This window comes from Uloborus diversus, chromosome 3 (genome assembly GCF_026930045.1).
Source record: "Uloborus diversus isolate 005 chromosome 3, Udiv.v.3.1, whole genome shotgun sequence".
Taxonomy (NCBI): Eukaryota; Metazoa; Arthropoda; class Arachnida; order Araneae; family Uloboridae; genus Uloborus; species Uloborus diversus.
The window spans coordinates 3,648,639-3,663,862 of NC_072733.1; the positions used below are offsets into that span (position 1 = coordinate 3,648,639).

The following is a 15,224-nucleotide window of genomic DNA, read 5'->3' on the forward strand; positions in this document are numbered from 1 at the left end:
TCACATCTTGTGTAGTTGAAATGTTACTTCAATTAAAACGCGGCGAATACAGGGCCCGACTAAGATAATGGGAGACCCTAAGCCATACAGTCTTTCAGGGGCCCCTGTAGTCAAACATTACAATTTTAGCCGCATTAGATTATTGAACTAAAACAATTTAACGAAGCCGTCACTTCATTCTGCTTTAACTTTCATGTATCACGTGATTTGATTTGCGAGCTCCAACGTTGCCAATGCATGGTTTATTAATTTTAATTGCTTATGATTTTTAATGTACTGTAATGTAAAAAAAAAACTGTCGTCTGCTGCGGAGTTTTTTCCCCCTCAAATTTCAAATCACAAAAACAAAATTTATGAGACATTTTTTATAAGGGTTCGACTGCAAGTGTGTGAGTTAAATGCGTCATGTATGTCGTTATTAATTTCCGCGATGTTTTTACAAATAATGAAAAGAGTACTTGATTCGTGAGATTGTTAAGTTCACGTCATAATACACTTCCTAGAGAAGGATTTACCTTGAATTAATCTGTTATCTCTCGGCATACGTTTCAAGTTAAAGATAAAAAAAAGTGTTTCTTTCTTTTTGTGGTCATAACATTAGGAATTTTCTCTAAAGTAGAAAAATAAAAATGCAAGGTTTGAAGAAATATTTCCCTCTGTTTAGTAGATATCTAAAACAGACATCTTTCATTAATTATAGAAACTGTAGTGCTAACGCATTTGTTCCATTTTATGAAAGATTTTTTCAGTATTCCAACAATGTTGCTGTTATAGATGATAAAGGCTCTTTTAAGTATGGCGACATTTTGTGTTCAAGTCATTTGTTAGCCAAACAAATTGAAGCTTTGCTTCCAAATTGCAAAGAGACATGTGAAAGAATTCCCTTCTTATGCCGGAGCGATTCATCTTACGTATCGGTTCTTCTTGCTTGTTGGATAAGTGGAAATATTGCAGTTCCTCTTTGCAGCAACCATCCACCTGCTTTATTGGAGTATTATCTGAAGGACTGTCAAAGCAAACTTGTCATTTCAGATGAGTACTTCGCCGATTCGGTGAAAACTTTAATAGCTAATTCAAATTCCCATTACCTATTGGCAAATGCTGTTAATGAAACCTCACAAGAGCAGCAAAAAAATGAATTAAGTAATTCAAATTTCTTTTCTTGGGACACTAGTTACCAAGAACGAGATGCACTTATTGTATACACGAGTGGATCAACAGGTCCTCCCAAAGGAGTTGTTTTAACTCATGGCAATTTATTTGCTCAAGTAAGAATTCTGAAATTTAAGTTTTATTTAAAAGTTGTTGATTTCAGTTCTGTTTGAAGATTCCTTTTTAACTTTTGCAGATATTTTCTGTTGTAAAAGCCTGGGAAATTACATCAAGGGATTCAATACTTCATGCACTACCTCTTCATCATATTCATGGAATAATGAATGCACTTCTCTGTCCTTTAAATGCTGGAGGTACTCTTGTTATGCTTCCCAAATTTAATGCAAAGGAGGTATGTATACATGATGTTTTGTATAGTATGCATTGTATATGTATAGGCTTGCCAGATTTCTGAAATGTTCAACCGGGACACCGCCCCCCCCCCCCTCTGTAAAAACTTTTGAAATATGCTAATAAAAAACATTGAAAATAAATATTTTAAGTTATTTTTTTTTTTAATTTTTCATCTTTATAAGGTGTTGTCAGCTCAAAAATTTTGGAAACTTCGGATTAGAAACACCCCTGGCTGAGTTTTTAGTGTTTTAGAGGGTAGTTCATTCTCAGTGCTATGAATAAATACTTATTTTGAGCCTAAAGCAGGGTTAGTAATGAATGACATAAGCAGATAAATTTAAACATTCTATTTCTTACATGTTAATATTTGTTAGTTACTTTAGTAAGAAGAAATACTTTGAATGAAGAATAAAAACTTGAGCAGTATTTACATGTATTTTTCATTCGCTAGGACATTTTTTAGAACCTCTTTTTTTTTCTTTTAATGTTGTTATAAAAGTACTCACAAGCTGATTCGATATTATTTTACAAGTCTATGTTTGAAATGACAAAGTATAATTATCCAAAATAATCCTTCACAGTTAACTATTTTTAGACTTTTTTTTGTCATCTAATCAAATTTATCTTTTTCCGGGACCTAAAGTAATCTAGATTTGACACCGGGATTTTGCCTGAAATCTGGGACTGTCCCGGTCAAACCGGGACGTTTGGCTAGCCTATATATGTATGGTTTTTTCCATCGATGCTTGATTTTTCTTAAAAATCATTGCTCCACTTGCGGAGAGTACATTGGACCAGTCCTAAATATTTTTCATTTTAATTTATGACCAACAAATAACACACATAATCCTACAAACCTATATAACAAAGTCACATGATACAGTTATATTGTAATTTTTTTTTTTCAGGAACAAATTTTATTGCTATTTTTTCAGTGTTAAGTAATTTTCATAATTCTGCAACTTTTATTTTTTTAATGAAGAATGGAGTAAGGAATTAAACTCCTCTCCTAAAGTAAGTTCTTTTTGTTCATAATTATTTGGAGTTTCTTTGTTTTTTGTCATTAAGAGAAAAACTATGAACTTCAGACAAAGAATCTGTAGTACTTTTATTCACTTTAAGAAAATCCACAAAAAAAAAAAAAAAAAAAAAAAAAAAAAAAAACTTTTAGAACAATAGGGAAGTTGCAACCTATTAAATGTTCATATTTTGACTATTGGATATTGTTAATTGACCCTCAAAACTAAAAAATTCACCATCGCCGAATTTTAAAACACCGTGATTGATTTTTAATGAATTTTTAAAAATTCATGCGCAAAAGTGCTCTCTTCTGAAACGTCACGAGCCTACGTCACAGGGAACTAATGAGCAGCCTTCCGCCGAAGATCCCTTGTTTTCACTACGGACATTTTGAGCGCGCTGATATTTTTACTTTTTAGAAATTCAATAATCCTTTTGAACACACTATGGAGGCCAGATTCATTAAAGCACAATCTAATAATCTTCCTCCAGTAACATCAATGATGGTATTCAAATATTTCCGAGAGGATGAGAGGTTTAATGTTCCAGAAACGAGAGGAGTTAAATGCGAGGACGTAAGCCTTATGGTTCGTCTTCGAAGCCAACTGCACATTCTTCGGCTTCTCCTGCGGCAGAAGAGCGCATGACGTCACTTCCTGTGCCATTTGACGTCACAAGTGCTGGAACTTTAAAAATTAATTTAAAGAAAACTACTTATTGTATTGCCCCAAAGCAGAATACTACTAAATTTGCGACGTACGTCGCAGAACAGATGCCTGAGCTGCAGAACAATTCTGTTCAAATGTGAGAGGGAAGCTGACAAATTTTCTGCAGAAATTCTGCAAATTTCATTGAAATTTCTGCAGAAACCATGGTGCCGAAAATTTGCAGAAACCGCGATGCCGAACATTTACAGAAACCGCGGTGCCGAGAATTTGCAGAAACCGCGATGCCGAAAATTTGCAGAAACTGCGGTGCAGAAAATCTGCAGAAACTGCGGTGCAGAAAATCTGTAAAGTTTGCAAATTTCTTAAAATTAGTAGAAAATCTAAAATTGTCTCAAATTACGATAATTTGGGGGAAAGCTCGCGATGTTGAATTCGATTAGTCCTTTGTAGGTTTTTCCCAATCGATCTTCATCCACTACAATTTCCGCCATGCATGTTTAGGAAACATGTCAACATGTCCATCGCTGAAAATTGCGTGTCTTGTTTAAGATTTCAATCCTTTTGCATCCAGAAAATATTTTAATTGTTTTGAAGTGTTTTATTAGATGCAACCCAAACTCAACTCATTCTATTTATTATTTCAGTAATTTCTTTGTTTAGTAACATTATTTTAATTGCTCCTTCATGCCATGTAAAATTAACCAAAAAATGTGGTTTGACACCTAGGTTCGGATTTTTATAAAATTTTGTATCTTTGCTCTTTCTATGCATTTTGGAAAGCATATAAACTATTTTTGGAGAATCGCAATCGGTTTAGGTTTGACACCTTGTTAAAGTTTTTTTGATTTTATAGTTTTCATGATCAACTAATTTTCCAAATTCAGTGCTCTTTAATTAGTCATTTGGTTGAAAGCTGTAATGTTTCCGGAAATATCTCATTTCCACAAAAGTAAATAGTAACAGTCCAGTTAAAAAAAAAATATGTGAAATGATTTTGATTTTTGCCACCCAACTTGTTTAAAATGTCACGTTTTTTCGCGTACAATGCTTAAAGTACTTGCAGAACAATTTTAGTCAAATGATTTTCCGTTGCAGAACATCGTAAAGTATTCTGCTTTGGGGTTGTATTGCAAAAATTTTCTCACCTATGATGTTCATACATGTTCTCTATCATATAAAAATAAAATTGAAAAATCAAAAACTTCCCTATTGGAAAAGCAAAATTCTAGTGATAACAGTGAAATTGATGAGAACCCAAGTTCTGCTGTTTCTTGAGAAATTGTAAATGGTTCTGGCATAAAAAGTGCAAAAAGTAGAAATTGGTGAATTTAATATTTTAATATGCTATATTATTTTTTCCGCACTAAACACAAAAGAACATGATGAGTTAGTTACAAATATTGGATAATATTTATCACTAAAATTTTAACAGAAGTTGTTTTCGTATTGTGAATTAACGCACCATGGGCCCAATGCTTGTTGGTCTTCTTCAGAGAGTTCCATTAAAAATTAATGTAAAAGAATTTAATCAATAGAACATTAAAAAAAAAAAAAAGAGATGATGAGAAATATTTATTGAAACTCATGGTGGAATATCAACCTTCTCATTTAATTTTTTTGATGAGATAAAGGGTGAACATTAAAAAAGAAGTACCAATGTCCAATATGTCCCCAAACCAAGCATCCCTAAAGTACCCAAGTACCTTATATCAATGCCCAGTGCCGGTGGAAACATTTTGGCACTCTGGGCAGGACCGGAAACTGCCCTCTTAGCACAATTTTGAGAAAGGAGATAATTTTTACGTTTTTCTTTTCTCCAGTTGTCTTCTAGTTGCACTTATATGTTTTTTAAACTACAATACAAATTACTTTCCATCATAAACATAAAAAACTGTTTTATTTTTCAATTTTTTATGTTGAAAATATCCTTTTATTTAGAGTTATACTATTTGATTTAAAAATCAATCTTTTAAAAATCCTTCCTTAAATATCCTTCCCTTTTCGTCGTTTTTTTTTAAAGTAAAAAGGCTACTTTATTGTACAAGAGAATGGCAGTATTAAATCTGATAGGACATTCAAAGATATCAGATTTTTTTACATTATTGAATTCTGGAGGGGGGGGGGGAGAAACACTCAGTATTTGAATATTATTTACATAGAGGCACGTAAAATTGGTCAGTTTATCAAGAATAATGTTTGATAAAAGTACCTACTGTAAAATTTTTTGAAGGGGTCATCTCAATATTAAAAGAAACATCAACTTTAAAATTTGATTCCTTTTATTGTTACTGATTTCATGTCATCAAAATTTAATCTAATATTCCAATTTTAATTTTATATGGTTGAGCTGCTACTTTGCAAATAATTGTAATAAAAAAAGTTTTAGAGAATATTAATTTAAGCTTTGCTAAGAGTTGTACAATTATTGAGAAACGTTAAACTGAAGTGATAAATTTGGCTGAAATATTGATTTAAAAGAGCTTGTTTTTATTGATATCTAATTTTTTCTGTTTAAATTAACAGCTCTTTTTGTATGCTTTACCACCTTTTATATGAAAAAAGTATTATTTGTATGGCATATGAAATTCAAATTTAATTATAATTTTTCCAGGTTTGGAAATATTTTCTGAGCACAGATGATAAGTTACCTAAAGTGAATTTTTTTTGTGCTGTACCCACTATGTATTCCAAATTACTTCAAGAGTCAGAAGAAATGCCAGCCAGTGAATGTGAAAAAAGGAAAAAGTTGATGGGAAGAATGAGGTAATTATTTTTTCAAATATTTTAGTCATATACTATAGAAATTAATTTTTTCAATTAAACTGGAAAATGCAATAGTCACATTAAAAATTTGGTAAATGTGATTACTTTTTTCAGTGTGTATTTTTGTTTATCAGAAACCTTGTGCAGTACGTTCAAAATTAAAACTTACTATAAAATATAGGGAATAATAAAGAAAAATCTCTCTCTCTCTCTATATATATATATATAGAATACTATATTTAAGTATTGTTTAATAATTCATTTAGAATTTCCATGTTCTATAACACTATTTATGGATTTTGTCCAGTCAATACGTAGGCGAAAACAGGATTGCCAAAACAAAAAATGGGGTAGAAGATTTTTTTTTAAATTTGTACATATTGGTCCCAACATGGGAAAACCAAGTTATCAAACACAAGAGACCCCAGAAAAAGTTTTAAAGGCCGAAAAACCGGAAAAATTCATAACTTTTTTGGGTTTTTTTAAAATGTCTCAGAAATAGTTGAACTTAGCAAAAAAGTTCAAAGAACATTAAATTTCCTACAACTTTCATAAGTATAACTTTTTTGTAGTATAGATAGCAAGCGCGCTACAACTTCTTGAAAGTAATCATTTTTCTGAACAAAAGCGTGCGAGAAGGAGTGTCGAAAACGAAAAGAGAAACGAAGCCTGCTGTGTGACCTTGGAAAATATGCATCTTTCGCAGCTGAGGAAGAGATACTAAGCCCAAACGAAACTAATGTCATGTACCCCACCCTTGGAGACTTTTTCCTGTTGGCGCCAAGAAAGCGTTGCCAAGAAAACAATGTGTGACGACATATGTCATACATCGTTTTTAGCGATGCTTTTTTAGCGGCAACAGGAAAAATTAGATAAAAATAAACATGATCAAAGCATTTTATAAAACAATATATATAAAAACAACATAAAACCACAGCAAAAAAACATCGCCAATATTTGCTTCAAAAATTCCAGAAACTAGAAAGCTTTTGTACACAAGGAAAAATTACAAATACAAATAAAAAAGTGACGACCAGCAACAGGCTCTGGGCCCAGCTAGACTGGTCCTAGTCAATTTACAATCCCCAGTGAAGATCAATGGCCCTCTTAAAACAATCTACTCCAACAGTGTAGCATAGCTAGTAACAAAGCCAATAAGATGCTTGGGTTTAACAATAGATCTATTTCAAACAAATCTAAAGAAGTTTTTCTGCCCTTATATAGAAGTTTGGTAAGACCTCATTTGGAGTATGCTGTTCAATTTTGGTCTCCTTATCTTAAGAAAGACATTAATGTATTGGCGTTAGTTCAAAGGCGAGCTACAAGGCTAATAAATGGGCTTTTTCACTTAGACTATGAAAAGTAAAATTCCAGGCTTAGAAGGCTAAAAATGTACAGTCTTGAGCAAAGAAGACACCGAGGGGGCCCGAAGCCTGTTGCTGGTCATCACTTTTGTATTTGTATAAATGAGAAAGTCCATTTATTAGCCTTGTAGCCCGCCTTTGAACCCTTTCCAATACATTAATATCTTTCTTAAGATAAGGAGACCAAAACTGAACAGCATACTCCAAATGAGGTCTTACCAAACTTCTATACAAGGGCAGAAGAACTTCTTTAGATTTGTTTGAAATAGATCTATTGATAAACCCAAGCATCTTATTGGCTTTGTTACTAGCTATGCTACACTGCTGGCTGAAATTAAAATCCTGACTTATTAAGACGCCCAGATCAGTAACTTTTTCTGCCTGATTAATGACTGAACCTTGCAAATAACAACTTGTACACTTATTTCTATGCCCTAAATGTAGCACTTGACATTACCCAACATTAACAGCCATACCCCATTTATCAGCCCACTCCATAATATGATCTAGATCCTCTTGCAGCTGATTTGCTTGTTCTTCATTTTCTACACTCCCCATAACTTTGACATCATCAGCAAAACAATTTGTAAAATTTATTTTACTATTTTCAGAATTAAGTAGTTATAAACAATACTGAAATTGAAACTCCTACCTCATTCTGTCGTGTTTCTTCCCGGGGAGAGCTTGCTTCGTCGAGACATTCTAAGTGGCTGCAATTCATGCCTTATCTCTGGTGAAAAAACTCACTCAACAAATTTAGTGATTTTAAATATGTATATTGTAAACTACATACTACATTCTAAATTCTAATAGTACTCTTATACACAAACAGACTAGACGCGTACACACAGTTGCGCTACTTGCTAGTACACTCCTTCTCAGTTCGTATATGAAGTTCTGTCCTGAAACTCGCTCCGAGCGCCCTCTAGCAGGCAACTGAAGACAAGTCTTTTTTGAACACTCCCCACTTGAGTTTCGGGGTTTTGCTCAAACGGAACTCAACATAGCACATCATGGTCTGTATTTGTCCGGCAATCGAACTAACCGTCCAAATCTCGTGGTGACTGGAGGAAGCCCAGGAGTCTCAGGTGCATCCGGAATAGCTTCAGGAATTTCTTGACTTTTAGTATCATTTCTTTTAGGTTCGTCGTTGATGGGGAGTTTTTCTTCATCGAGTTCCAAGGGACATAGCTTCCGAATAGGCCTAATCAGTATTCCTGATTTCGTTTTTATCTTAGCTATTCTCGCAATGGAATCTTTGCTGAGATAAATTGACAAGATTCTACCTAGAGGCCAATATATTCTTTTCAGGTTTTTATCCCATATTAAGATGATATCACCTATCTTAGGATGATAGATTTTTCCTTTCATAAATGGCCTCTGCCGCAACTGACTCAAGTATTCACTACGAAATCTGAAGCGCAAATCTGACATCAATTTTCTCCTATAGATGAGTCGTTTGTTTAATTCTTTCTTGTCTGATTTTAGTTTGTCTAAGTCTACTGTGAGACTACTGCGAGTGTCTTTTATGAACAGTTCAGGCGTTAAAGGATGCAGATCATCGGGATCGTCACGGATGTAAGTCAGAGGACGAGAATTTAATTGACTTTCGCAGTCGCAGAGTACTGTCTCCATTTCCTGGTAGTTCAAAGAAGAGCAACCTAAGACTTTTCTTAGGATTCTTTTTAGCATGCCTATCAAACGCTCCCAGAACCCACCCCACCAGGGCGCGCTTGGAGGAATGAATTTCCAGATTATGGGAGCAAATGCTATTTTCAATTTTTCAATGTTGACCTTTTTTAAGGAGTTGTCCGCGCCGATGAAATTCGTGCCATTATCCGAGTATATAATGGTCGGGCGACCTCTTCTCGCTATAAATCTTCTCAGAGCTAAAATGAAATTGTCTGTTGACAAAGCTGCTAGTAGTTCCAAATGAACAGCGTGATTGACAGCACAAGTAAAAATAAGGATCCAAACTTTCTTATTTTCTTTTATAATCAAAGGACCAGCGACGTTCACCCCAATAACTTCGAATACCGAGGCCTCTCGTACTCGATCCTCTGGCAGTGTACCTTCTGGAATGTCGGGTTGTTTGACACTAAATCTTTGGCAAACGACACAGGTTCTGATTATCTTCTTGATAGTTCTTCGGCTTTTAAGAATCCAATAATTTTCTCTAAGAGCCACCATTTAAGATTGTACTCCAAGATGTCCAAGCTCTTGATGTTTGCCTAAAATAAGACTCTTCACAACATGATGATCGGATGGTAGAACTATTGGAATTTTGAAATTGTCATCTTCTTTACTCATCGTAAGCTTCGTTTTAACTCTTAAAATTCCATCATCGTCCGTAAATGTTGCCAAAGGTTTCAGATGATGAGTCTTCTCACTCAATTCATCATGTTGAACTTTTCTCAAGATTTGTAGCTCAGCTCTTTTAATTTCTTCGCTAGACAAAAGATTTTTTCTTAATCCTCTAGAATTTTCATAAAATCGATATATCCAACCTGTAACTCTTATTATTTTCTTGTAGGAAGAGATATTGTTATAGAATTCGTCACTCTTCTGATTCAAAGACGATACTATAATCTTCTTCTTTTCAGCACTTATGTTATTTTCATGAGGTGAAAGTGCGAAATTTGGCCCTTTATCTCTCGAGTCTCTTAGCCATGCGGGTCCTTCGTGCCATTGTTCCTTCAGTAAGTTTTTTACCGAGCATCCTCTTGACGGTAGATCAGCAATATTTTGTGCTCCAGGAACAAAATTCCATTCAGATGTTTTTGAGAGTCTTCTAATCTCGCTGACTCTGTTGGATACAAAAATCATCCAAGGGCCTTCTTTCGTAATCCAATACAGAGCGTCCATGGAATCACTCCAGAAAAATGATTCAATTCCTTCCAAACTCAAATCTGTCTTCACTGAATTGGCCAATCTAGCTCCAATATTGCATGCTAGTAGTTCCATCCATGGAATGGATATCCTTTTCAATGGAGCAACTCTAGATCAAGCTTGAATTAATTCGCAAGTGACTTCACAATCGTTTTCTACTCTTAAAAATACACACGCAGCATATGCCAATTTTGACGCATCACAGAAAGTGTGGAGAGTCAGCTTCGATTCACTTAGATCTAAATGAGATAGTCTACGTGGAATTTTCAAATATTTCAGTTCGGATAATCCCTTTTTCCATTCTTCACATTTTTGAATTATTTCTTCTGGTAATTTTGAATCCCAAGAGATTCCTAATTTCCAGCACTCTTGAAGGAGCAATTTTGGCATTAATGTTACTGGGCAAGTGAATCCTATTGGATCGAATATTTGGTGAGCTACAGACAGACTTTTCCTCTTTGTAATTTGTTCATCTTCGTTCCCTGTTTGGATCAGTTGGCAGGATAAGTTATCGTTTTCTCTATCCCATGCTAAACCTAACACTGGTACTTCCTTTTCTTCGTCGGCTATAAAACTATCACTGACCGGTTCTTCTATTTCAGGTAGAAGAGTATTTTTCCATCCACGTAAATCAAATTTAGCTGGTTTAAGAATTTTCTGAGTTTTTGTTCTAAAATGTTCCAATTCAGCAACAGAGTCCACGCTTGCAACACAATTATCAACGTACAATGAATTTTTCAGTTTCATTGCAACAGTCTTAAATGGCTCTTCTACTTGATCTAAAACGTGATTCAAAACTGCTAAGAGTAAAAATGAGGAGCTTGAAATGCCGAACACGACCCGGCAATGCCTATAGGTGACTTCTTTTTGGGGATCTCCTTCCTTCCACCATATAAATCGTAGAACGTCTCTGTCTGAATCATTTAAGGCTATTTGTAAAAAAGCCTGCTTGATATCCGAAATAACTCCGATTTTTCCCCACCTAAATCGGTTTAAAATAGCGGGGATCAGCTCAATAAGGTTGGGACCTTTCTCAACGCATTCGTTTATTGATACGGAATTTCTTGTCTTAGCGGATCCATTGAATACAGGACGTACTTTAGTGGTGGAATTATCTTTAAACACTGCTCTATGAGGCAGATAATGTGTACCCAGACCCACAGGACCAGCTTTCTTTTGGTCAACTTCCTCAATGATGCCTTCTTTTTCCCACTGGTAAAAAACCTCTTAATACTCTGTTAATCGATTCTTCGATTTTAGGGACCTTACTGTATGCTTGAGTCTTTTCCGAGCTAACTCTTTGTTGTCAAGTAAAGGAGGGTGTTGATCTAACCAGGGTAAATTAACCTTGTATCTTCCTGTACTGTCCCTACTAACTGTTTTTCTGAAATGTTCTAAGGCAAGCTCTTGGGTTTCTATTTGAGTACGTTTCGTACAATCATCCTTAATTCCCAAGGTGTCTAAATTCCAGAGATCTGTAATCTTCGCATTGTTTACATGTAGTGACAATACTAACATTGAACTATTTGTTTCTGTGGTTTCTATATAAGATTTACCCATGATAGTCCACCCTAGTCGAGTTTCTACCGCAACCAAGCTTCCTGAAATATGTTTTATATTTCCTGTTAACAATTTACCAGCGTAATCAGCACCAATAAGCAAATTAATTTCGTTAGGATTCTTTTCATGCAAGCAGGAATCTTCATTTATCGCTGCATCACTAAGTTGAATATTCATATCCTTCAATCGTTTTAAATAATGAGGATCAGTCATTTTAGGCAGAGAAGCACAAATTTTCTTTTGATCTAAAACTTCTAATTCAAAGTCGTAGTTTTCATCAATACTTGACAGATTAATGAGGTATCATTGATGCGTTTCCGCATGTGTAATTCCCCCAAATAACCCATGACTCACGTATTCCTCTCCTAATCCAGTTAATTTCATTTTTCTTGCTGCAAATTTTGAAATGTAAGACCTTTGGGATCCTAAATCGATAATTAGTCTTAAAAAATGTTTCAAATTATTTTCTTTAATGTACACAACTAAAGTTTGAAGATAAACTTCCCTAGAGCATTCATTATTCTTAAGTGTTGTGTTCTCATTTATTTCAGAACGTTTGTTTGGTTTATCTTCATTAATGTCAGAGCGTTTATTTACATCCCAACACATAATGTCAAGATGTCTTTTCCCACAAATATTACATTTAACTTTCGCCTTACATGAAGCACTCAAATGCCCGATGCCCAAACACCGAAAACAAGAGCCCTTTTTAATCAGCATTGATTTCCTTTTTTCAAGTGGCAAGCTTTTTGCAAAACCACAATTAATGCTAGAATGCGATGCTTCCCGGCAAAAAAGGCATAATTTAGATTTTGAGTTGTTATCGTATGCACATAATTCACTAGCAGTAGGATTTTTTATTCTTTCGATTTGAGCTTTATTTCTTGCCCCACTCTCCGAAGATCTCTTGTTGTTTACGACTTCATTTCCGCGTGGGGGGAAAGAATTACCACATGGTCGTGAAGATTCAGGAAAAGTTTTGGTTTCATTTGGCTGAGTTATGAGTATCATGCATTCGCGAGATTCCACTTCTCTCTTTAGAAAATTAATTAGGTCGGTAATTTTATTCTCTTGGGCCTCATGGTTTTTGTTAAAGTCCAAGGCCAAATCGCCTGGAATACTTCGAATTAAAATGGGAAATAATAATGTTCCGTAGCTATCTGGCTCAATTCCTAGACTTTTTAATGCGTTAATTTCAACTTGACATTTATCATACAATCTTCTTAAAGCAAGAACATTTCTAGAGTTTCTATAACTTTCTAAACTAAGTAAATTCGCCATGTGCCTGTCGATAATCAATTCTTTCTTTCTGAAACGTGATTCCAATATTGAAATAGATTTAGAATAGTTTTCTTCCATTATTGATAAACCAGAAATGGCCAATTCCGCATCTTTACATAAATATGACTTTAAATAGGAAAATTTCTCGACATTCGATAGGTTGTAATTTTCATGAACGGCAGTTTTAAACCTTGACCAAAATTCTGGCCACTTACAAATATCACCATCAAAGGTTTCAATAGTGAGCGGCGGAAGTTTTACATATGTCAGCGAAATAGTTAAATCTGGTTTTGGGATGTTAACGCTAGCAGTTGAATTCTCGTTAAATTCTGTATTCAAGTGTTTAGACTGAACAGTCGATTGATTTAAATTCATATATTTCTTTGCTTTGAATCTCCAGGTTATTATTTTTTCTCGATATTCTTCTGTTGATTCTAGTTCCTTATCTACTTCCGTAGAAGACCATGATTGTTCTAGATCTGAATCCACCAATTTAAGCGATTCAAATTTATCATTCAATTGTTCTAAGAAAAGATCAAGTTCGCTATCTTCCGTTACTTCGGTTTTCTTAATTTCTATTTCAATCTTGTTTAATAGTTTAGTAACTGAAGATCGTAATGTAGTTATTTTTCTTTTCAGTAATTCAATGTGTTGAGCGTTCTCAATTGATTTTGGGGTCGCGTTCTGAGTCATATTGCAGCCGCTTATCAATTGCAATTTTAATACAATATTCAAATTATTATGCAAAATATATCATATATAATCATTCGTCTCAACATTTAAAATATGATATTCCAGTAATGCAATTATATCATATATAATCATATGTCTCAAAATTTAAAGTTATGATATTTTAGTAATGCATATATATCATATCATTAATATAGCAAGCTCTCGGATCCCGGCAGGGATGCCATGTAAAAATTTATTTTACTGTTTCCAGAATTAAGTAGTCATAAACAATACTAAAATTGAAACTCCTACCTCATTCTGTCGTGTTTCTTCCCGGGGAGAGCTTGCTTCGTCGAGACATTCTAAGTGGCTGCAATTCACGCCTTATCTCTGGTGAAAAAACTCACTCAACAAATTTAGTGATTTTAAATATGTATATTGTAAACTACATACTACATTCTAAATTCTAATAGTACTCTTATACACAAACAGACTAGACGCGTACACACAGTTGCGCTACTTGCTAGTACACTCCTTCTCAGTTCGTATATGAAGTTCTGTCCTGAAACTCGCTCCGAGCGCCCTCTAGCAGGCAACTGAAGACAAGTCTTTTTTGAACACAATTCATGTTCCCAGAAATATTTTTGTGAATATCGTTCATAAAAACAATGAACAAAACAGGCACTAACACTGAGTCTTGAGGAACCCCGCTTAAAACCTCACTCCAATTAGAGTAATTTCCCCTTACAACTACCCTTTGTTTCCTTCCGGTCAGCCAGTTTTTTACCCAAATGAAAGTTTTCCCTCCTATTCCTATATCAGCTAATTTGCTAAGTGGAGCAACATGCGGTACCTTATCGAAAGCTTTTTGAAAATCAATGTAAACAACATCTACAGGCTTCTTATTGTCCAAAGCCATGGTAACTTTGTCATAGAAATGTAATAAATTAGTTGCTCAAGATTTACCTTTCCTGAAACTGTACTGAAAACTAGTCAATAGATTATTAGTCTCTAGAAAATTTACTATCTTAATTTTTATCAATGTTTCAAAAATTTTGCAAACCACCGAAATTAGACTCACTGGCCTATAATTTCCCTCACTCCCTTTAGACCCTTTCTTGAAGAGCGGTGTAATGTTAGCCAGCTTCCAGTCCTCTGGCACTGTCCCCGAGTTATAAGAAGCATTGAAAATATTTGCAATTACATCTGCTAATTCCTCTGCACATTCAACTAAAATTTTTGGATAAATATTATCTGGTCCCGGAGCCTTAGTCTCTTTAATTTTTTTCAAATGAAGTAAAACGTCATCCCTGGAAAATACAAAGTCCTCAAGCTGTACTATAGCTTGTGTCTCGTTGATGTCAACTGTTGAGATACAGTTATCGTTAAAAACACTCGAAAAAAAGTTACTAAGAACCTTAGTAATATCACTATCATCCTGAATTAAAATTCCGTGCTCATCAACCAGTGGCCCAATATGACTATTTCGAACTTTCCCCGA

The 15,224-nt window shown here is 34.5% G+C and overlaps 1 protein-coding gene across 1 annotated transcript in view; it reads left to right on the forward strand.

Annotated features, from left to right (window-relative positions):
• The first annotated feature begins 395 nt into the window (after positions 1-395).
• Positions 396-15,224, forward strand: part of LOC129218102 (malonate--CoA ligase ACSF3, mitochondrial-like) — a 33,790-nt gene continuing 18,961 nt past the window's right edge. The window contains exons 1-3 of the mRNA XM_054852298.1: positions 396-1,268; positions 1,349-1,504; positions 5,806-5,957. Of these exons, the coding sequence (XP_054708273.1) occupies positions 630-1,268; positions 1,349-1,504; positions 5,806-5,957 (947 nt within the window). The 5' untranslated portion in view covers positions 396-629. The remainder of the gene's footprint in view (positions 1,269-1,348; positions 1,505-5,805; positions 5,958-15,224) is intronic.